This window comes from Corapipo altera, unplaced genomic scaffold (genome assembly GCF_003945725.1).
Source record: "Corapipo altera isolate COAL_440 unplaced genomic scaffold, ASM394572v1 89, whole genome shotgun sequence".
Taxonomy (NCBI): domain Eukaryota; kingdom Metazoa; phylum Chordata; class Aves; order Passeriformes; family Pipridae; genus Corapipo; species Corapipo altera.
Window position 1 is genome coordinate 608,138 of NW_020884968.1, and position 24,527 is coordinate 632,664.

At 41.4% G+C, this 24,527-nt stretch overlaps 1 protein-coding gene across 1 annotated transcript; it reads left to right on the forward strand.

Annotated features, from left to right (window-relative positions):
- Positions 1-418: 418 nt before the first annotated feature.
- On the forward strand, positions 419-18,926 carry LOC113957478. Its single transcript, XM_027665045.1, has 10 exons — positions 419-508; positions 7,999-8,119; positions 9,535-9,640; positions 10,379-10,453; positions 11,172-11,228; positions 14,125-14,184; positions 14,670-14,731; positions 16,874-16,940; positions 17,225-17,274; positions 18,680-18,926. Exons 2-10 carry the CDS (start codon positions 8,058-8,060, stop codon positions 18,822-18,824), a joined length of 684 nt encoding a protein of 227 aa, XP_027520846.1. The 5' UTR covers positions 419-508; positions 7,999-8,057; the 3' UTR covers positions 18,825-18,926.
- Positions 18,927-24,527: the final 5,601 nt, after the last annotated feature.

The window sequence follows — 24,527 nt, forward strand, 5'->3', positions numbered from 1 at the left end:
AACCTACTCAGCCAGCCAATGTTTCCACCCAACTTACTGTCATCCACCTAAGCCATATCTCACCAACTTGGCTATAAAAATATCACAGAAATAGTATGGACTATACAATAGGTCTACAATAGTATGGCTACTACACAGTCAAAGGTGTTGCTAAAGTCAAAGTATACAACATCTACTGCTTCCAACTCATCCACAGAGCCTGATAGAACATCACAGAAGGCAATCAGGCTGGTCAGGAAGGATTTGCCCTCAGTCAGTCCTTTCTGACTGTTTCAAATCCCCTCATCTTTCATGGCATGTGGGATTGGGCCCTGTGGGATATGGGCTGTAAGCAGTAAATGGTGTTGGTGAGCACTGGTGAACGTGTAGAGAATGCTGTCCTCAGGCATGGAACCTTACCACCATGTCCACTGTTTGCATCACAAAGACTACTGAACCATGTCCCAAGACTGGATTCCTACAGGCACAGTCATGTCCATGCTTCTTCCAGAGTAAAACATTCCCTCAGGTAAGCAGTAAAATTTATAACAGTTAAGCCAACAGCTGTTGTTTATCTGTTTGATTTTGGAAGTAATTTTTTTACCATGGCATGATCACATGCCAGTAAATCACACCAGAAACAAGCCTTCAACTGCCTCCTTAATCTTTAAAAGAAAATTGTTTAATTCATACTATCACTTCCAGAGAAAAGCAACAGGACTGTACAAAGTTTCCCACTAGCTACAGACCCATTAAGAGAGAGAAAAAAGTTTTAGCAAATATGTAGCCACTACAGCATTTAACTTTTGTGGCATTTTTATTTGATGTCCAGTTATTTTCTCTTCGGTATAAATAGAGTAGTAGAGCGAGGATCAAGGATAAAGGATAGCAATGGAGTCAAATGGGACAGAGAAAGGGTATGGGGTCAAGTGTGAAGACAACATCACTATCACCAGAAGAACAGACCTGCACCTCCTGACCATCTGTCTGTCTTTAATTCTCTTTTCCTCTCCCTCCCAATCTAATTCTTTCAGATGAGAAATACTTTACTCTTTTTCAGCTCAACAGCAAGCAGCAACATTTGAAGGTCAAAAACACATAAACATAAGACATCCTACTTACTCCAAGGTGGCTGTAGGAAGTTGTTGTAATCAGAACATCATGAGAGCTGGGAAGTTGCCACGAGTTATTATGGCCTTTCTCTAGCATCCAGAAACTACACGTTAATGGACCAGAAGTTCAACTCAATATCTGTTCAGTGTGCTATGCCACAGCACAGGCTGTAAACCCCTTTCAATCTCCTATAATTAATGTTTGTGAAGAAAATGCTAGCAGCACCAAAGTGCTGCTGGACTCTAATGGCCTAAGTCAGTGAGTCTTCGGCCAAATGTTGGTTCCTACTCTGTGCAGTACAACTCCTCTGTGGGGACTACACCTGCATCAGGTGAAAATGGGAGTTGTAAACATATGTCCTTGGTGTGTTGTTGAGAGCAGATCACAAGATATCTCTTCATTGCTTCTGAGTATCTCTTTGAGCGTTGAAGAGGAGGAGAGTGGATAAGACTTTGAGAGACAGAAACAAGAATTGCCTATTGAGACTTTTATCAATCCTGGAATTTTGCGAATGAGGAATACAGGGCAGTCTAGACTGAGGAAGGCTACAAGGAGACTGTGAAGAGTTTAAGTATCAAGATGTTGCCTCAATTTACAAGACAGGTGTCTTTAGTAGTTTGTACAAATATTCTCCATGTTCATAGGCCTGACCAGATGTATTCAGTGCACATGGTAGATGCTTCTTTGCATTAACTGTTTAGTATTTTCTTGATTTTTTTCCCTTGGAATCAAAGTTTAGTGATACAGCAATAACTACTCATCTCTGGATCACGTGCAGATTATTTGAACACTGAAAAGATTTTTGAACTTCTTCAGAAAAGCCAATGAATTGTCTTGGAGGAAAAAATGCGAATAATTCCTGTTAGAAAAGAGCTCAGTTGATTTTAGCCAACCTTTACTAGCCCAAAGGGGCGTGGATCTGTTTTACAAATATTTCTTGCATCTTTCACAAAACAAAAGAGCAGCATAAAATGGTCAAGAGCAGCTGTTCAAGCCTTAAGTTATCCACCTTGACCATGAATTCTCTGGAGAGTTTATCATAGACAAGCTTGAGTTGGAAGGGACCTTAAAGATCAGGAAGTGACCTTTCCCATAGCATGTTTTTTGCTCCAATGTCTTAAGCACAAAATTCATTGCTTCTGCTGTGCACTGTTGTGCAGAGAATGAAAAAGAAACCAGCTTTTGCTTCTGCTATTGTGGTGGCCAAGTTTGGGAACAAGTTTGCTCTTGGGCAGAGAGAACTGGTTTTGAGGTAACAACAATCTGTATTCTGCAGTTTGGGTTTTCCAGTGCAGTTAATCAGTGAAACATGGTCAATGTCTTTGATCAAGGAGAAGAGGGAAGCAGCTTAGACACACGAAAAGTAGATTAGATACTAGAAGCAGTGAAATCACTCAGAACAAAAGATATATCCTGGAATTTTACAGCATGTCAACTGCTTTCCTGTGGAAGTGTGTGAGTTACATTGGCAAATCAAACTGGAAATGCAAGGAACTCCAAGGTTTTTTCTCTTGGAGTTATCTTCTGACTACCTCCTCTTCCGGAACAAGCACAGAAGTCTCGGTCTACCGGGAGGGTTCCCAGTTTAAGCACTGAGACATGCCCCTGGGAACTGGGTTGAAAAGATAATCCAAGCAAAGCACAAAAATATCCCTTTTATTCCAGTTCAGATGCTGGTATGTGGTTTTCATGGTTGCCAAATCTAGCCTAAAAAAAAATCAAAACAAAAAAACCAACAGGAAAATCAAGTCTTTCCAACCATATGGAAGAGAAGCTGAAGTACTACTAAAAACAAGATGCAGGCGTCCAGTGTCTGAGCATTCGAGGTAGACATCCTTCTCTGAGCAAACAGGCTTGGAAATAGCAGAGAATTTTTTCAAAATACCATTGAAGAAACAATGAATTCGAACACTGAAAACTCATGATGGATGCAGAGCAGTGATGAACTCAGATGTTTAGGTTTTTTTACCCATTCATAGGCAAGAAATCTCTATATAAATGAAATATTAATGACCATTGAGCTGCTCAAATGGGACAGACATCTGTACCATAGAACACTGGAAACCCTTGCCTTTTTCAAGTGAGGCCCTCTGCATCTGGTGACAAAAGATTTCTTCTTCCTCCAGAGGATAGGAGAGCTGTTCAGTGAGGGATTGTGAGCAGCAGCCCAGTACTTACACAGAGTGAAGTACACGGTCTGTAAAGAGCCTGAAATGTTCCAAAGAAAAGACAGAAATAATATGTAAAGGAGCACAAGCAGAAAAAAGGAATTAGAAGTTAAGGCATGAAGTCAGGGAAAAGACACCACTGAGGTTGCAAAATCAGGCACACAAAAGATAGGGAATGGGGAAATTTGAGCAAAGCAAAGCCAACTGTCACTTGTCTATTTTTTTCTTAGAGCCAAGTTCCTCAGTTTGGGAGATAGCATTTCTAATTTTCTAAGTGCTGAGAGGATGGATGGAGAGGGAGAGTTATGGTATAACAGCTGCCAGCAAGTCGCTAGGGTTGACCAGATCTGCCTGGGTTCCTCAGCCTAAAGACTCTGTCTCCCTTTATTTGCATCAGTCATGCTGTTTTGATGATATTTTTAGGAGATCAAATGAATGGGATGACCACGCTGATACTTTCCATTGAGTCAGCTGAACACTAAAGTTAAACATATATCATCTGAGCTATAGCTGCTAAAATTGAAATCATTATGGATGTTATTGGCATTCAGCATAAGGAAGCACTTTGGAAGTACTGAGAGTCGATCACGGCCTGACACAACTCACAGTCTGGGGTAGCAGTCAAGGTAATGCTTCTTCAAGGAAATATCTCTTGCTGTTTTAAATTGAGCTAAGCCAACATTCTCCTAATTTTCTAGGCCTCTTATCTCACCTCCTACACCATTACTGCTTCAGTCAGTGACCCTCTGTGCTACCCTGCCTATGGAAAAAGGGTCTTAAGGCTTCGCTCCCACTCCCTCTCTAGTCAAAACATGGCTTCTTCCTGGAAAGCTGGATGTCATTCCCATCTCTAGGGCTTCTCAGAAGTGGATGCAAAGCTGAAACTATCTCATCTTAGGCAACTGTTGGGGTTTTTTCTCCCTATTGTTTTACATGCATGTATTCATGTACCTGTACAACACAGCAGTGTCTTGCTTTAGACACTGCTTCAGTGTCTAAAGTAGAAACAGACTTGTTTCATAGCCCATAGCTGAACATAGTTGAATACCAGTTTTAGATGTCTGAACTAAAAATAAACACTCCCTGCTAACACATCACACACCTACACAACTAAAACTGCATACTAATTACCATAACAGCCAGCTTTCTGATTCCCATTTTGCAGTCATGGCCCTAGACTTTCAAAGAAAACTTCAGTGCACTACACTAACCCATCCCTAGAGGCTGATGCGGAGATTCAGAATATATCTAAAATGTAAAGAAGCACCAAAACAAACTACACAATTAATCTGAAACAGAAACAGCAAAATCATTCTTCCATTTAAAATTAAACACAGAAATAACATCAGCTCCAATTGGTCAGACATGGACTGCAGCAATAATTTGGTCCAGGTTATTGAATCTCGTACATTAGCATGCAGCACCGTATCTGGCTTTAGCATCTGTAGTTCCTCAGAGACTGTCTCTGAAAAGTGACAGCCTTACTGGACTGCTCACCACAGACCTCAGTAACAGCATAAAAAATGAAGATGTGAGCAGGCAGCTTACTGTATGAACCACTTCAACAACAGCTACATCACAGGTTTTGTCCATTACACAGTTTTTGTTAAAAAGTTGAAAGTTTTGACATTGTAGTCTTCTCCTATAGAAACATGGTTTAATTGATAACTTCATTAGTTTATTTAGGTCAGGATATCTCTGTGCCTAATCTAATAGAGTTGTACAGCATAAGATATCATTTGCTGGTCAGCAAGAGCTCTGAGGTGGTTTGTTTCATGAGCCTGCTTGTAGCCTATGCCCATGTGAGAATATATCTGGCTTCACAAGAATGCATCACTTCTAATCACCACTGTTAGCTTTATGTGTATCACACTGCAGATAGCATCCTGTCTTTCCTGTTGTTCTCTGCATGGTTAATCCTTCTGTCATTCAGATTACTTTTTGGTGGGCCTACTGTGATGCATATTAGAAATCTCAGGACTCATGATGTCAAAAAATACTTAGTTATCAGATTCCATTGAGACTGTCTCAAGGGAAGAGAAAAATACCCTGTTTGACTTTTAATATATAGTCCATTTGCTCGTTAAAGCACTTGACTTGTTGTCACTGAAATGCTGCCACGCTGCATTTTCTGGTTGGTAAAAGTTAGTAAGGAGCAAGACAACATATTTTAACTCTCTGCTGTGTTACTACTGAATGTTGATAGCTTTTTCAAGGCTCCATCTAAATCTGTTTTCCCTTTTGAGGAAAGAAAGTCCAGGGTATGTATTTGTTATCAGGAGCTTGTAATGGAGTAGCTTATTTGACTGGCACGATTTAAGGTCCAATTTTAAAAGCACACAATTAACTTTAAGCACAAATTTTCCCATTCAAGCTGGTCATTATTTCTTTGCCTAAGTGCTTTGTTGAACTGGGTCCTGAATATGAAGCAGCCCTGTGTTACAAAATTAATTGCATCTCTGCCCCAGCAGCTTAGCTGCTTTGCTGACAGAACCAAACAGGGAAATTATATACTCTCTTTGCAATAAGAATTAACAGTACTGCTGGTACGACTAGTACCTGAGAGAATGACCATCAGGAGAAAGGAATTTCAAAGCAAACCTGAAAAATAAGCCAAAATCAACAAGTTTTACACCTTGCTGGGGTGTGTTGTCTGTTCACGTTCTATGAGCTGCCAAAGGATGAGATCCCTGAGAGCAAAATCCTGTAGGCGAGACCAGGGCTGGGAGCCATGATGGGATTGAGGGGGCAGTGTGAGGAGCAACCTTACCTGTCCCCCTCAACTCACACTGCACACCACTCACCCTTCTGCCACACTGATGGGGAGAAGCACCCCCTCATTGAGGACAATGTGGAAATTAAACCTATCTGCACCAAACTGTCAACTGCAAAAGCCACATCTAGGACAGTGACATTGCAGGGATGGTGGCAGAGCTTTTTCAGTTGATGGTAAAACTGAGTCTTCTTGGAGAAATACAAAGGCAAGAAGCTGAGTAGTGTGTGTTATTTTACACCACCTCATTGTTTCCGAGGGCCTTGTGGGGTTGGATATGACAGACATGTCTGTAACCTTGTTTGGAAAAGAATTCTTCTTCCTTGTCAGTCATGGTGCATACCCGTCAGACTGTACCTGTCACTTTCTACTCAGGTTTTTCTTCATTTCCTTCTTATTTTGCTGTGTTTTTTTGGGTTTTTTTTCTTGCTTGTGTTCAGAGTTAAGCTTTTTGAAGGATGTTTAAGTAAGTCTTTGTGGTGGAATGGTGTGAAAATGTAGAAAAGACTTCTGGGATTTTTTTTTGGTCAGTTTTTGCCATGTTTGTCTTCCTTCTTTCTTATCTCATAAGGGTGACTTTTGGTGAAAGATGGTGCAGAGACAATGCAAGCATGTCTCAAGGCCCTCTGGCCCTTCACTCCCTTCCCTCCACAGTGCAAATATTTACAGGGTAGTACAGAAGACAAACTTTTGTAAAAATCCAAAGTTGTTTCTCTGCCTGGATGGTAAAATTGAGGAGACTCGAGGTGCATAAAGAAGTTTAAATAGTGCAAGGTGTGGGATGTCCTTCCAAGGAACAAAATATGAATGTTTGGATTACTCTGGATTGCTGGGATTATCCTGCATTTTAGAGATGATGTATGAAACCTCACTCCTTGTCCTCATCTTGTTCTCATCTCGTTCAGTAAAAATTTGGTTTATGTCAGAGGTTCCACACTGCCGGACTGATATGCCTACATTTCCTCTGCCACTCTGTCTACACCCCCATCTCTTGTCTCTCATCTTGTAAATACACTTGTTCATTTGAATACAGTTGTTCATTTGGAGTGAGTTGGGGGATTTTGTTCTATCCCCAGCTCCACAGCCACCAGTCCTGTCCCTAGACTCTCACAGGGCTGCAGGCTGCATCCATGGCAGCAGACAAGTTACAGCACTCAGAAGGGCAGCTGTCCAAAATTTGTGTCTCAGTTAGTATTTGTTTTCCTTGTTGTGAGCATCAGAACTTCAACCCCTTTGCTGTATAAATAGGGTGGCAGAGCTATCCATGGGAAATACCTCTGAAAGCTCCTTTCCTGCAGACTGTTTTGTCCTTGAAAGCCTGTGTAAAATTTCAGCAGAGGTTTTTTGCTTGGGATCAAGGGGTGGGGGGGGGGAGAAAACTGTGTCACAGCCTCACCCAGTACTTCCTTCTGCTGAGGAGAGGCTGAGTGAGCTGCTGCAGCTTCCTCCCTTGCAGCATCCCTGGGGGCACTGGTATGAAGTCCTGTGCCTGTGGTAACCTCCTAGCTAAACCCTGGATGGGGCTGTTCTTTCTGGATGAGTCCCTTACACCCTGTATGATGACCTCAAGCCTATTTATGCCCAAATGTCCTGTCTAAAAAGGGAAATAAAGATAAATTCAGCAGTTACAGTACTAAAATTAAAATTTGACTTACCATGGTTTAAAAACAAGAAAAAGAGCCAAGGGGGTTTGTGTTTGCATTTAGCAGTCTCTGCTATGAAACAGGTTGTATTGCTCTGTTAGAGCTTGATATAAGTTTTCTACCAGCCTGCCTCAAAATCTGAAAAAATCTGGTATTACAAACATGTAAGAGACAACTCACTGTGAGGTCTGTCAGACACAAATAACTGGGGAGAGCAAATTATATAATCCACCTGAGCATCTCATTCCAGCTCTGCAGGAGATGGGGCATGACACAGTGTTTTGTGTGAAACAACAGATTATTCTGTGCAATGTTTTTGTAGGAAGATATTGCTTTCAGATGTGACCTCATCTACAGAGTGCAAAGACGGATCTCAGTAAGATGGGTTCCGAACTTCTTGATGAAAATAAGCACCCCGTGAGTGAAAACCAGCATGTTGAAAGGTGAGTGCCGCTTGAGCAAATTCTCTCTTTACTGTGTCTTCTAGAACAAGCAGAAAGCAAGCTACACTAAATTGTGAGGAGCTGTCAACTCTCTTGAGGGCAGAAAGGCCCTGCAGAGAGACCTCAACAAATTAGAGAGATGGGCAATCACCAACTGTATGAAGTTTAACAAGGGCAAGTGCCACATTCTGCACCTTGGGCAGGGCAACCCAGGTTGTGTGTATAGACTGGGGAATAAGAGGCTGGAAAGCAGTGCTGGGGAAAAGGACTTGGGGGTTCTGGTAGATGACAAGTTGAATATGAGTCAGCAGTGCCCTGGCAGCCAGGAGGGCCAACCATGTCCTGGAAGGCATCAGGCAAAGCATTGTCAGCCAGTCGAGGCAGGGGATTGTCCCACTCTTCTCTGCAGCCTCACCCTGAATTTGTGTACAGTTTTGGGTGCCACAATATAAAAAAGATATTAAGCTGTTAGAGAGTGTCCAAAGGAGGGTAACAAAGATGGTAAAGGATCTGGAGAGGAAGCCATATGAAGAGCAGCTGAGGACACTTGGTCTGTTCAGTCTGGAGAAGAGGAGACTGAGGGGAGACCTCATTACAGTCTTCAACATCCTTACAAGGGGTAGCAGAGGGGCAAGTACCAACCTCTTCAGTCTTGTGACCAGTGACAGGAGTTGAGGAAATGGTATGAAGCTGAGTCAGGGGATGTTTAGGTTGGATATCAGGAGAAGGATTTTCACCCAGAGGGTGGTTGGGCACTGGAAAAGGCTCCCCATGGAAGTGGTCACAGCACCAAGCTTGTCCGAGTTCAAGAAGCATTTGGACAATGCTTTCAGGCACACGGTGTGATTCCTGGGGTGTCCTGAGCAGGGCCAGGAGCTGGATTAGATGATCCTGATGGGTTCCTTCCAACTCATCATATTCTATGATTCTATGGGAAAATGTTTAGAGTATTTAGCATAATAAGATTGCAAGGTGGACAGTTTTGGTGTCACATAGGTCTGAGCAGAAGTACAGGTACTTCCCAGAGTACTCAAAACTCACCATTTTGTCAACTTCCTTTTTCTTGTTAGGCTAAAATAAACATGAGATAAGGTTGTTCCCTATATATCTTGTTGTATCTACTTCTTGGCAAAGTCAGACAACGAAAAAGTACAGAAAAATGCAAATGCAATGAAGTATTTTGGAAAGTTTGTCAAAACAATTCATTGGTCAAAAATGGGATTAACTTGGTGTTACATAAAAAATCTTGATTTGGTTATTTTATCATCACCTTATGTAACAAGAAAAAGCATGCATGGGGGAAGGAAAGAAATGCAAAAGATATTGTGAAATTTGAATTTCTGTTTTAATGCTATTGTTTCTGCCTTGCCTATTTTCACATAACTAGAATGGTGGCTGACACTCTCATTCCATAGTTTTCAGATATCACCTGTGCCCTCTGCGACTGAGACGGGACAGAAAGATGTTGAAGGCTTCACTTCTAAAATGGGCAAGAAAGAACCAGAGTGTCAGATGGAGGAGGTAGGATGTGAACTTCTAATGGGTCTTCTGAGGTCAAAGACCACCCCAACCATGTTGTACTGCCTGTAGCTGATTCATGGTGAGAACGTGGGCAAGTAACTTGTACTCCCTTGGTCTCACTGCAGTCAGAAGAATTTTTCTGGGTGATTCAAAATGGCTTTCGCCCTCTGTTTCATGTGCTTTTGGGCAGAGAAGGGGATGGAGCATGCATACAATCACACACAAAAATATTTACCAACAGCATCATGTCAAAAGAAAACTTGTAAGGCCAGGCAATATTCTAATTTAGCTAATTGCAAACCAGAAATTTAGGTACATTATGTACTTTTCAAATATTATGAATGTCCTGCCAATTAAAGACAACTGCAAAATAACACCAAATATGTTTTAAATTATTTAAGGACTTACCTTGAAAACAACCTTCATCTTTCCAGTGTTCTTAAGTTCTTAATGTTTCAGGCATACTTTGAAAATAATGTCCTCGATGGGAAGCAGAAATAAAATGACTGTTCCTGAAAAGACATCTTTAGAAACTTCTACCTTGTTATTGTCTGTTGACTTCAAGACTAGGCCTCACAGGGAAACTTTCTGCCATCTTGAACCAAAGTACACAGCTCTGAAGAATCAAGAACCTTGTATAAAAAGAATAGAGGAAAAACTGTACTCTCCACTGCATTTTTTCTTCTTAATAACATTTATTTTGATTTTTCATGATATACATTTGATTTTAATTTTCAGACTGCTCAATTCCATGAATATAAACTTCTCAAGCGTCAACAGGTCCCATGTCCAGAGGACATAAATAACTTGAAGGCAAGTGGTCAAATAATAGCATATTCTGTTACTAATGATTTGATAAAATCTGTAGTATACACATTTTACACATTTTTACTTGATGCCCAGAAATGTCCAGATACTTCTGTTTCTCAAGGATTGATTAACTTGAGCAAGAGCATCTTTTCTGGGGAAGAATGCAGCTGGACAACACACTGGCTGATAATAAAGTCAGAAATAACCTGTGGTAAACAGGATCCTCAGTCAGGGATAGCATTTGGTACACTAGGTATATTACATGCTTAAGGAGAAATCCAGTTCTTTATTTAAAAACTTTGCAGTTTAGACACAAGAACAAGAAGACATGAGACCAGAGTTGCTGCCACTGGTAAATACAAGCAAGAGGACATTTTTGTCTGTTCAGCTAACCCTTCCACTAATTTCTACATGTAACTGCAGTATGGAATGGATTGGAAGCTAAATTCATGAACGCACACATACACACATAGTTCCTCCACCTTGTTTGTAAAACAACCTCAAGTAACTGGCAAAGGAAGGATTTATTGGTTGGGGTTTTTTTTTGAAAGGAATAAAACCAAACATCATAATTAACATTAAGATTCCCTATAGATAGATATTGAGACATGCAAAACTTACAGCGAGACTTGTATTTGATCTCCCATCTCACTAAACCTGTGACCACCTTGCATCTCACTCTGTCCACCCTCATCCACTACTAACCCTTTTTCTGTCACAGGCATGTTTGCAGGAGTCATTGAGAAGGTTAGAGGAAAAGACAAAGGACTTTCTAAAGGTATGAACATGGTCTTGTGAAGACAGAAATAAGCATGATATGTGACAAAAGAGTTTGAAAGTTGATGACAAGATTATTAAAAATAGATTGTAAGTTTGGACTCGCCCCAGAGCAATGAAGACCCTGTCAGGGCAGCTCTGTGATGTGCAACTCTGTCCAGACATGGGTGCAGCAAAGATTTTGCTGGTTGTCACTGGCATGACAAAACTGCCCTATCATTGCTGTCTCTGAGTGCAAGGATTTCTTGAGAGCAGACTTTTGGATGAGTCACAGTAGCTTCAAGTTTATGGTTTACTGAGTCTTTGAGGTCTCTTCTAATGCCACTCAAGATGAATCCCAAATTGTTTGGTCCCAAGGTATGCAGTTATCCATAAAGAAATATACATGATCCACCTTTATTTCACATATATCAGCTGGTGACTGACCAATTTTCCACTGTACATTTTCCTATTCTGCTATTTTATGGACATAACAATGGCTTAAAACCAACAGGCTTTCTTCTCATGTTTTACCACAAGAACAAATACAAGCATGAGAGTAGCTGGCACCTTGTTTTTTCTCTCCAATGGAAGGTACCTTCGGTTTCTAAACACACAGCTGCAATTTAAATTAGCCTTCTAGAAAATCTTTCATATTCCATCAACTATCATAAGATTTTTAAAAAGTGTAACGCTAAGCAAAATCGACTGTTCTGACTTACAAATTAATTTAATTTTCCTGCCTCCCCCCCCGGCCTTGACAGGCTTATCGTTTCTTTTTATTCAGTATGAATAAAGGAGAGATTTTTTTCCAACAAAACAATTAAATGCAAGCACTTATAACAAAGTCTACAGCAAGGTTTTTAAATTATACATATGTCTATGATTTCATGCAAAGTTATAGAAAAGCAAAACCTTTATACAGGACAGGCCTCCATAAACCAGGTCCTCTTGATTTATGAGTCGGCAGAGTCATGGGATCACAGAGTAATTCAGGTAGGAAGGGACTGTGGGGGAATCTTTGGTCTGACCTCCCACTCAAAGCTCAGAGCGGGGTACTCAGGGCTATATGCAGCCAAGCTGTAAAATCTCCAAGAAAGGACCCTTTCCATCCTCCTGGACACCTGTTCAGCCATCCTGTGGCCTTACCATCAGGTACCAGGGGAAGTGTGGTAGACACATGTGGTCTAACAAGTACTAAGTAGAGGAAGAGAGCTCTTTCCACAATCTACAAACTGCTTCTGCCAATAGGGGTGGGAAGCTGCTGGTCTCCATTGCTGCCAGGGCACACTGGGAGCTCCCACTCATCTTCTGTCCCACCACCCCCAGGCTTTTCCTGCACTCCTCAACTCCTGAGGATGCTTTTTTGCTCAGGGCATTCTGCATCCCACAAGTTACTGAATGTTCCACCTCTTGTTTGTGGTGGTAAAAGAGTCAGGACTCTTGGTTGATGTATGACATCTTGTCCAAGTCCATGACTGCACATACAATTGCCCCCTGCCATCATCCCCTCAGCATTAGCTTATACAACCATGGCTAAGCAGGTCTGCAAGTGACTCTGCAGCATACATCATGTGATTAAAAAAAAAATATTTCCAATATATTTGGTTTTTTTCACTTAAAATTTACTGAATCACTCAAATGCAAACTCAAAATTATTTTAGCTATTTTTTTTTCACCAGTACTTTGTCCTGTACTTCAGTTCTCAAACTTAAGGGAGGACTGTTGCAGTTTCCTTCAGATACCGTTCCTCATTTTACCTACCTTACTTCAACTCAGTGCACCCAAACACACACTTATTAGATGGTGAGGTCAATAGAGTGACCCAGAACCCTACTGGTGCCTCAGGCACAGCATCATCAGCCAGTTACGAGAGAGGATTGTCCTGCTCTGCTCTGTGCTGGTGCAGCCTCACCTTGAATACTGTGTGCAGTTTTGGGTACTACAGTATAGGAAGGATATAAAGCTATGAGAAAGTGTCCAACAAAGGGCAACAAAGATGGAGAAGGACCTAGAAGGGAAGCCATACAAGGATGCTGACATCTGAGGTCACTTGGCCTGTTCAGGCTGGAAAAGATGAGACTGAGGGGAGACCTCATCTCAGTCTACAGTTTCCTCACGTAAGGAAGCAGAGGGGCAGGCATGAAGCTGTGTCAGAGAAGGTTCTGACTGGATATTAGGAAAAGGTTTTTCACCCAGAGGGTAGTTGGTCCCTGGAACAGGCTTCCCAGGGAAATGGTCACAGCACCAAGCCTGCCCAAGTTCAAGAAGCATTTGGACAACACTCTCAGGCACGTGGTGTGAATCTTTGTGAATATTTGGGCTGTCCTCTGCAGGGCCAGGAATTTGACTTGATGATCCTTTTGGGTCTCTTTCAGCTCAGAACATTCTATGATTCTGCTACTGATCTCCAGTGAGCTGCCTGTCACACCAGTCTGACACATAATGCAGGTGCTGCAGAGCGCTAGTTCCTGCTAATAATGAAAAAATGCCTCCCCAGTGGTCACAAGCAGCTTGCTTGTGTAGATCCTCTGGGTCTGATAAAATGGTTATAACCACCCTCAAAGCATTTATCTCAGCGTGGATACCATCTTCAGCTTCTGTCTTCTATCCCACTGCCTATTCTTACCAAATAGATAGGAATTTTATTTCAGTAAGGTTTTCCTTCACTGTTGATACCAACAACAACTTCTGGGGCTAGAAAGACTGTCAAACACATAGTGTGATCACATAATCCCCACTTCCGATAAACGTTTGATGGATAGGAAGTGCTGGTTTGTAGCTTTTTATAAGCTCTTTTTACAGATGACTACTCTTCTTACAAGAGTAGTCTCCTTACACTGAAAACTTAATCAACACTAGTTTTAATATAAAAACTTTCCCATTGACAAGTCATATTTGATTTTATTGGTTTTTAGGCAAAAAGCAAAATATTGGAAGGAAGAGAATTAGTCCTATCACAAGACAAAGTCTTAGAGGTATGACATTCTATTGCATATCATATTACATGCTCTTTCTTTGTTCAGACAATCACTATCCTAGAATAAGTTTTACAAAGGTGTCAAACAGAGAAACAATAGAGTAAAATATAATACAGATAAGAGCGTGGGGAGTAGGCCTGCCATGAGTCTCAAAAATTCAAAAATAATGCAGCACTGAGAAGTTTTCAGTTAGAAGTTTTGCAGACCATAGTCTGCAAACCAGTAAGAGTGGTTTTAAAACAAGTAACCTTGTATTATTGGGAACATAAGTCATCCAGAAAGTTACTGCAATATAAAACTAATACCAGGAGGGCAGATTCCTGTAGATTTCTATCAGAGCCAATTTGGGAGAGCAGAATATAATATCTGCAAGGGCAACACTGGTGCTGATCTCATGCTAATAAGCTCTGACTTGACTTTTATTGCACATCAGACTGATGGACTAATACTAAGATTGTTTGCTCTTCTTTTGAACTTTTAAGGGCATGCAGATAAAAATAAAGCACTTACACAAGCAACTCAAGTACCCTGAACTAATTGGGTCGTAAGTATTAGCAATGTCCTCTATTCTGGGTTCCTTTTTTTTATAGTATCCAGAATGTTTCCACATCAGCCATACGTGAAGCACATGCTTCATGATTGTAAATTAATATGGTTTATGCAGCACCAAACAAGCACCTCATATTTATGTAGAACAGCTTCTTTTTCTGTCATATAATCACCCAACCACAGAAATGCAAATGAAATTTAGACTTACAATGTCTCATCTCATTCTTAAGAGATTCCAGGAGTAGTTTATCTTTTACTCAGTAGACCAGAATTGTAAGGCATTTCCTGGATATTGATTTCAATACCCTTTCTTAATAACCTATATCAGGTTCGTAGTATTATTTTGCAGAATAACAAGCAAAAGCAGCACCTTGAACAGCAGTAGCATAGCCTGCAGCTACACACTTATTTTTACAAGCAAGTGTTCCCTTTTCATGGCCAGAGTACAAGTGACACTGAAAACATGCTCCCCCCTCAACTCACTACTGTACTGTAGTTTCCTTTAAGCAACGAGGTTACATAGCATCTCTGAATTTCAAAACACATCTAAGTACTAAGCCCAGCGCTGGGCTTCTCACTCTTACTCTCCTGTTTCTCAACTGCATAGCAATGCAGATATCCTCCAACTTCAGTACACACGAGGGGTTAAGTATTCCTTCTTGCAATCACTTCCAAATTAAGCCTCAAGTATGATGTGCCAGCATAAGTACAAGCCCCTTTTAAAAGCTCCTCTTTCAGTCCTCTGAAGTGGTTTGAGATTCAGTTTTGTGCTCTGTGTTCTGCAGAAGAGAGCTGTGTAACGACATTATGTATGCACTGCATGAACTGTAAGAACTCAGGCTGAAATATAATCTGAAGTTTAAGGCAGCAAGTATTTTAGAGGATATCTGCTGCTTGCAATAGTACAGCTATCCGCACACCTGAAGGGCACTACAGATCTATTTTAGTTACTGTAGTGCTTCCATCAGGCAATGTCATCATAGAAGACAATAGCTTGCCACCACAGTAGCACGTTTGATGGGAGAAACTGGATAATACTAATGCTCTCCTTCAATAAAACAATCTAAATAGCATTCACTCTAGACTGTTCCATACTTGCTTACTACTGTGTGGCTACTTGAGGATTGCCTAGTTTTGTCTGTTATCAAGACTGGATGAACCCGTGAATTCAGTTGTTACATGCGGTAATTCCCATGAAAGTGCATCATGTAAAAGGGGTTGCCAATCTAGGAGTGTACAAATACATGAGAAGGTACAATATACTACCAGAAGTTTGAGGTTTTCTCTAGATGGTTGTATAATGTGCAGCAAGGGGCTGTAGAGCGTAGCAGCACTGAAATGGTCATGACGGAAATCATTCTTTTTCTTTCTGCTAGCAGGAGAAACTCAAAGGAATTGCAGACTCAGATAGAAGCCTTGGGAGCAGGAAGCAGGTAAAGAGGGGGGAGATAAAAAAGAATAGACAAGATAAAAAGCATGTGCTTTGTTGGAGAAGGCAGTTTGAACAGCCTGACAACACAAACTGGCAAAATTCTGATTTTAGCCTATTGAGACAGTGAAGTGATATCAATGTTTGGACTGGAAATTCATTGTTTGCCTCTCCTTATCCCTGCTGTCACTCCTGAAGGGTGACTCCATCCTAAGAATCCTTATTGGATCTCCAGTTTCTAGGTGGTTGCTGGAGACAGACACTTTTTGGAAGCTGACTGTCTGCAGACATCCCCAGACATCATGTTCTTGATGTCTAATCAAAGCAAAGTAAATAGAAGTTCAAAACAAAACAAAGCTACACCTATCTTTAGAAGGAAGAAACCCAAACATGTTCAGTCTAGAAAGGTCAAATTTAAGATGCAGGGAAATGGGACAGAAGAAGAAATTATATATTTTTTACAAAGTTCCCAAATGAACTTTTTACAAAGTTCCCAAATCAACTTTGCCATCAATCTAGTCTTTACCCCTTATGCTGTTGCTGAAAGATACTTTTTAATGCAATTGTCTATGTAATGGGAAGTAGTAAGAAACTCTTCTCCACAGCCAAGGTATCTGTTAGGTTGCAGCACCTCCTCATGCTGTCTTCATTAATGTGCAATGAGCCGCGTTACTTGCAATCTCTGTTGGTGTTTCTTTTTCTCCACAGCCAAGAAAGAAAGGAGGTTGATGACTGCCCAAGCTCTCTCGCTCAGAAGATAGCCATGGTGAAACTGGTAAAAAAGAACTTCACTGGTCTCCTCACACCTGCACCTGAAGGGCTTCCTCCAGTTCTCTTTGTTTCAAGTTGGAAATCTTGTTTCATCGAATGCGACTCCTTTTTGAGTTTTTCAGCCCCAGTGGTTCCTTATATCACTAAGTTCCTATGTCTCAGGCTCACCACTTCTTCTTATTCAGTTTTGTCAGTGTGCAAGCCATTTTAAATTCTTCAATGTTTTTTGTTCTAGAAGTCAGGAAACTTCATTTCAAAATCATTCATGTCTCTTTTTCCCTTCTCTAGACCCAGAAATCAATGACCGACTACCTAAAAAAATTCCGTTTCTATCTTGGGTAGGTAAAATATTCTCATTACATTTACACTTGTTTAGTTACACCTTGAGCACCGTGGAGATAAGATTATTCTGACTAGTGTTGGAACATCATAGGAGAAACAGTGCAAGGAGAGAGGAGAAATGTGAGGCAAGTGTAGAGCTCTGTGTATGTAAACTTAGTGATGCAGCAGGTTGAAGTAACCTAAGTGCAAACTCTGTTCTGGTCCTTGGGTACATTTCCTTAGGAATCTGCTCACCTGTCACCTCTGAAAAAGCATCATTTAAGTGCATACTGGCAAATGTCTCCTTCCCTCCTCCTGAGGAAGAAAGGCCTAGAGTCTGAGCACCTGGTTCTCTCCCCCTGAGTACTCCATTATCAGCTCTCCATTAAACCACTTCTCTACATACTCCCCACACCAGATGGATACTGAGGGGTTATTGGTGGGCTTTCCCCTGCCTGGACCAAAGTAATGTGGACTCCATAACTACTGGGGCAAGTGATGCCACTTCTCTTTTCTTAGTCTTGGCTGAGGATAGTTTGAAGAAAAGACACTTATGAATGAATTCTTCAGTAAGTCACTTTGTGATCAGGGTACAGCTGCTTTTGAAGCTATTTATAGATTATTTGGTGAAGGCTGTTGGTGTGAGAGTCACCAACTATAGCTCATTTTCTTTGTCACTTTCCATGATCATTAGCAGGACTGTCTCCCAAGACAGTCCTGTGATAGTCTTATAGCACCTTTGTAAAAGGAAAGCAACCTTCAGTTTGCTTCTGTGAGGTAGGAAACTTTCAGATGGATCTTGCAGACAGTTGTCCAGAAAACAGATCAATTGGTTTTGTCTTTCCTGAGGAGAGATAAGTATTTTTTACTATTACACGACCAAGCACAATTAGCAAGTGCTTATGGTTCTTTTAATTTGGGAAGCTTCAGTTTCATTTCAATTCATGCATTTTCATGTCAGGAAGCTGCTCCTGCTAACACAGAGTATTCACCTGTGGGAATAATCTTCCAAAAGGAGCAGGTAAAAACACTGCAGGGTTTGTCTGCACAAAACAAGGGAGAACTGGTATAGACCAAGAGCATGGCAGGACTCACAATGAACCCTACACACTTCAAACAGATTTCTTCCCTACAGGCTTCAGTTGCCCAACTGTAAAATGATGATAGTGTGCATTTTCTCTGCTCTGTGTTCTCAGTATGTGTTCACAGCACAAAAACTTTGGTGGCAAGAGCCATTGTTAAGTGTTAAACACTTGCCAGGAACAGACTCTGTGGTAATATTGCCAGCAACATAAAGGAAGGATTCTGAGTTGAGCAGGGCAATGAAATACAAGACTATATGCTCTGATAGTTTTTAATATTAATAGAGCTTTTTTACAGTGTCTGTAATTTTTTTTTATGCATTTGTCTCTCTTGTTGCAGGAAATGTGTGTGGCTGCTTGTCAGACACCTACTGCACTGTGGCTGCTCATGCTTAACACTTCTGTTGGTTTATAAACACCTACCTGATGCTATCTGGACATATCAGCTACTGGACAGTATCTGCCACCAACCATGGACACACTAACCCTAGAAGATTTTAAGACTCCAGACTGGATTTCTGTAGGGTTACTGTATTGCTTCTAGGAAGACCTGCACTTTAAAATAAAGCATTCATGAATGCTAAAAGAATATGATGATTTCTGTTTTTCCTCTCCAAACTGCATTAACTCCTTAGAGGAAGAAACTAAAGCCCATGTATCTCAGCAAGAGGGAGTATGCTTAAGTGCATTCAGTTGTTTGCTGTCAGAGGTGGGTCTGAGACGCAAAAATTGCTTCAATGTCCACATTCTGATCTATTCCCCAAATCCCTGAATGTCCTGTCCCCATCATCACAGGCATGAGTTTGGGACATCTGTAATTAAATCTAAATAGGATCTTCTGTTAATGCAAATTGAAATGACCTCATTATCAGCAGGGCAGTGATAATTGATAGGAGCTGTATCTTTTTTTTAAAGAATGCCTCCTGGCAGATTCAAGGCCAGTCAGGTCTGTGGATTAGCCTGTCAGTCGACCACCTTACTGCCTAATGACAGAAGTCCTGCAAATGGCCTCTCTTATACACACAGAGCAGCAACAGTATTGGACATACACAGCAAAGCTCTCTTGAAGAATTTTGCTCACAGCATAGGAACTACCTCCAGGCTGTGTCAAGCCCTCGTGTACCTTGGAAAAACCTGTTGTGCACAGACCACGTGTCTGACCGGGTGTAGATTTCAAATGTCCTGCATAGGCAGACATCATTAATATGTTTTATATGTACTTCACTGAGCAGTCAAGACCTTCCCATCCACTGTAGCACTCAGGAGACCTTGATCAAGCTCTCACTGGTCCCACAAAACCGCTCTTTCTGGATGCTTAAGAAGGCTTCACTGCAACCTGCCTTCTGGGCTTGGTTGTCCTGAGAGCCCTCCATATCCTAATTTTCTACCCTCCAGGAGGGCATTGTTCTCTCTCCATCCTTGAATAATTTTTGGAAGTAAACTGTCTTTGATCACAGTGGAAAACACACTACCTTCACAATGTCTTACCCAAGGGTTAAGGGACATGCAGACTTGCAGACTGCTTGTTCTAGTTGTAAATTTCTGTGCCTCATCTATGAAAGGAGACCAGGGTGGTCTCCATACAAAGTCTGTGGCTACTTCTGTGATTCTGTGCTTGAAAAGGTATCTCAGTGCTTCATCAAGTATCATTTGGTGTCTGTGATTCCAAGTCTTGCTGACAGCATGTTTTTTTCCTGAGTCTTCCACTTTCACCACCCATCATCTGCTGAGAATACTGGGAAAGAGTTCTGCCTGGTTATCATTGCCAAGTCGTGCAGCAATGAATTAGAGCTGTTGAAGAACAAAATAACCCAGAAAATAGTTTTAACTTCCTTCTCATGTTATTTCCTGCTCCAGATATTTTTGCTCTTTTTCACAGACTAGGAAGAGCATGAAAACTACTCTCTAATGAGACAGTATTGGTCTGCTTGTCATATGCCTTTCATGGTGAGTACCTGGTGGGAGAAAGGAGCTTAAACAATGAAAGCTAGGAAGGTAAGCACACACAAAACATTTACGATGGAGCAAAAATGTTCTGAGAGTGAAGCACAGTAGCAAAATGTCCTGTTTCTACGTAGAAAATGGAGGTTTCAAATTTGAAAAAGAAAATTCACTAAAGTTATGAAGAGGATATATAGTTGTAGGAAGCCCATCTTATGAGACAGAACATTTGTAGGTACTCATATAAAAACCTCAACATATTAGAAACAACCATGAAAATCTGCAAAAGTATCACCTAACTGAATTAAAAGTTGCATGGTAAAGCTCCGTCCACTGCCTGCTTTCCTACATCCAGCTCTGGGAACACTTCTAACGCTGGCACTCTGTGTTTGAGTCCCCACACCTCATATGAGGCTGGGCTTGTGTAGCCTGGGAGAAAATTTGGAAGCATGCTCTGAGATGAACATCTGTGCCTATTACTTTGTCTCCATTAAAAAAAGAACGAATTCCTAAACCCTCTCTGTTATTCCCTGTAATTTCCATAATGCACAGGTTGTGATCCTTGTCACAGGAACTCTTTCAGCAGAAGAAGGTTTAGTGGGGAATGATTTTAGTACTGTTGTTCAGCTCTGTGAGTGTAAGTCTTTGTGAGCAACTTGACCACAGAGTTTAAAACACAAGCTAAAGCAGTGTGCCACTCGATGGTGGCACAACAGAAAAAAATTCCTGATTGAACAGCCCAGTTTGCAGCCGTGCCTGGTGGAGGGGATGGTAGTTGCTGTAGGGAGGGCATGTGAGGGCAATGGTAGGTGTTACTGAAAGACCAGAACCTGTTTGCTGCTAAAAGCAAGGCAGTTTCCCTGTCTTTTCAGCTGACAGCTCCTCCTCCTCCCAACAGGTAGAACTGAGGGCACTTTCTGTTTCAGTGCCGTGGTGCTGTGCTGGACGGGATACAGAAGGAGTCTTGCAGGGAATTGCAGAGGAGGTGATGGTAAAGGTGCTGCTGGGAGTAGCCTTTCAAACCCCAATATCCAGCCATGGATGCATTGCCAAAGACATACTGTGCAAGACTTGGGAGAGAAGACCACTGCTTATCTGTTTTCTTCCTTTGCACATCCCAAATTTTGCTTTTTTAGTTCCTGCTCAGTTTGTATGCCTGAGGCATACAGTGTTTAGTGAAGTCAGATTGTAGAATTGTGATGTTTGGTTTGCTAAAGTTTTCTGTCTTTGGTTTTCCCTAGTCAGGTTTATCTCACCAGTATCCTCTTCTCTGAGGGGACTGAAGGAAATCATTGCATTTATAAAGGAAGTTAATTAACTTCCATGTCAGCTCTTCATTCCTCTCCATCCCACAAGAGCACTTAATTTCATGAAGAAAAAGTGCTCAGTTTTGTTTATATATATATTACATATATATATTTCTCTTGTAGCTTTTCATACTTTGAGCTTATGAAAGGCACTGTTTTGGGTGGAGCTGAGCCACATGTCCCTCCTCATCCTCCACAGAGCAGAAGGAAGCCTCAGGATAGGACAATAGGTCCCTCCATCAGACCCATCAAATCAATGGTTTAGACTGGTCTTGCTGCAGTAATTCAAGTTTTCTTGCATCTGTCTTGATTTACTGTATCTGCCAGGAATGCATAGTTGACTACAACATGGAGAACTGACATTTTATATATTAGCACTTGGATGCTGGATGGGATTTTCAGGTGAGCTGGTGTAAGCCTGCTTGATTGGCGTCAGGAGCAGCTTTGCTTCAAGGGCTATGCACCATCACCTGGTTATTCATCATGCTCTGGGTGGTCGGCGTCACAGATGTTTGATATGTCCGTTCTAAGGTTTTGTCCCCTCTCCACTTCTTCTTCTCTCAGGTGGAGAAAAGATGATTGCTGAAATCAGACCTCAGTGTCCTAAGAGACTATGTTGTCATTTTGGTTCAGATGGAATCGTTTGACAAGTCCTTCCAAATTTATGTAGCTGTTTCCCTCTAAACCAGGAAAAGGCATTTAAGGGATGTAGGAGATTATAACTTAGAAACACAATGGTATTGAATACTCATGGTCCCTCTGGCAAGGGTCTGGAAGAGATGAAGGAAGGCACAGGTATATGAAACCAGCACACTGAAAAACAGGGCACCTTTCCTGCATGTAGAAGTATCTCTGACCATTAACACTCTCTAGGAGACCCTTTCTTCACTGTTTCAGACTCTGACTCTGAGACAGCTTGCTGTTGCCCTAGACTGGTTTAAAAAAATTCCAGTGTGTTGAAATACATCACCTTAGGCTAGTGAATGCATAGCTCCTGTGTTTGCATAACCTGTTCCCCAGCACAACAGTGCCTTACTGAATAAAAGCCTTCCTATTCTGCATCTCACAAAGGACTGAGTGATATGGATGCAAAAGGTTTGGGTAGACTTACATCTGAAAGCATGAACAAGTTGGAAGAGAAATCTCTTGAAGGTGACTAAATAAGCAAACTGCATTAGGCTGAGGAAATCCTCTGAGCAGAAAATAGGTGGAGGTCAGGACAGTACTCAGGGGAAGTACTACATATATATATATATATATATCTATCTTTGTCCTATTGTTAATTTTCCCTGTGTGTCTACTTAAGAACACCCTTTTTTACATTCTTCATTTTAGACATATTTATTGATCTGGTTCCAAAAAAACTACATTTTTCCCTGACCCCAAAATATTCAGGTCCCAGAGAAGAAAATAAATGGTAGTGTAGGTGTGGGGCAGAGGGACAATAGGATAGCTCGAGAAAAGTGAAAGCCTAGTAGTCAAAACCAAAGTGGTTTGGGTCTGCCTAGCCCCACTGTCATGAAAGGGATGAATAGGCTCTGACTGTGGCTTTATGTAATGAGAACAGCCACAAGGGACAGAGTGTCCAACAGGAGTGTCCAAGCCACCCCATGGAAGAGAAAATAAAACCTCAGAGCCAGCAAAAAGGCAGAAAAAGGCCAGAGCAGGTCCTGCAAGCAGTTGCAATGATGCAGCAGTAGGAACATGTGCCCTGACCCTACTGGGAAGTGCCGCAGAGGCAAGGCTGCATGTCAGTCTCATGGGTGCTTTGAGAGGCTCTTTCCCCACCTTTAGGGGTGTCTCTCATTTGCTGCCAAGGGTACATATTTAAGCAGTGGTAGCCTTGTCACAGCTCCTTTTGCTTGATCTTGGAGCATTAGTGATGACAAGCAAGTCAAGGTGGCCCTCAGGACAGCATGCTAGTCAGCAAATGAGCCTGCTGACAGGTTATCTGGCAGTAATGGAGCATTTTCATTTATTATGGTATGTCTAAGCAGATATGCTGGTGGCTTCCAGTTTAGACATTCACATCTGTTGTCTGTAGTGGTACCTGCACACCAGTCCTTCCCGGGAAAATGGGCAACAATGATTTATCAGGTCTTGTACAAATGCAGTCCTTGTGCTGGCAGGCAGAGATATTTAGCTATCGCCAGACAGAAGAGGGAGAGTCCAAAGAGGAACAGGAAACATGTTAGTCCTTGATTTCAGTGGCTACTGGTCTAGGCATTTGCATGCATTGTCTGAGTTCCTGGGGAGAGGCTAGAGGCTACAGAAGTTAATGCCAATGATTTCCATATCAAAGGGCTTTCTGAATAAGCACCAGAACAGACATTTCCCTCTTGAGTGTTTCGGGTGCTTTTTATTTTTTTTTTTCTTCCAGAGATCAGAAAGAGTAACAGCTTAATCTTTTTAAAGATAAAGCAAAAATCTGGCTCTGGGACAAGGTTCATTATATATCCATAGACAGCCAACCCAAAGCAAGCAAGAAACATGTAGGTTCAGAAAAAGAAGATTAAATAATTTCTGTCATTTTCATGGAAAAAAATTGCCTAATGTCTTATAAAATATCTCATACATCCAGTGTGCATTAATGTATTAGTTAAAACTCAGAGAACTATACTTTAAAGTCTGAACCACACCATCTGGTTCTCTTTCTGCTCAGTACCCTAAACATATGGCCAGAGAGAGCATCTTTCTTTTTCCCTTCTCCCCTGTCTCCTCTTTTATTCTACCTAGCCTCATTACCTTAGATTTCCTTACACTGAATTTATACATATAAACCATTCATTTACCTTCTCTCTTAATATAGCTGCGTGATTCTGGATATCAGCTAGGCTGAACTGGCAATGCCATATTTCACCTTATCAGAAAAATTATTCACCTTAATGCATATTCATTCTCCTAAATCATGACATATAGGAAAGTCAGTTGGTCCTAAGG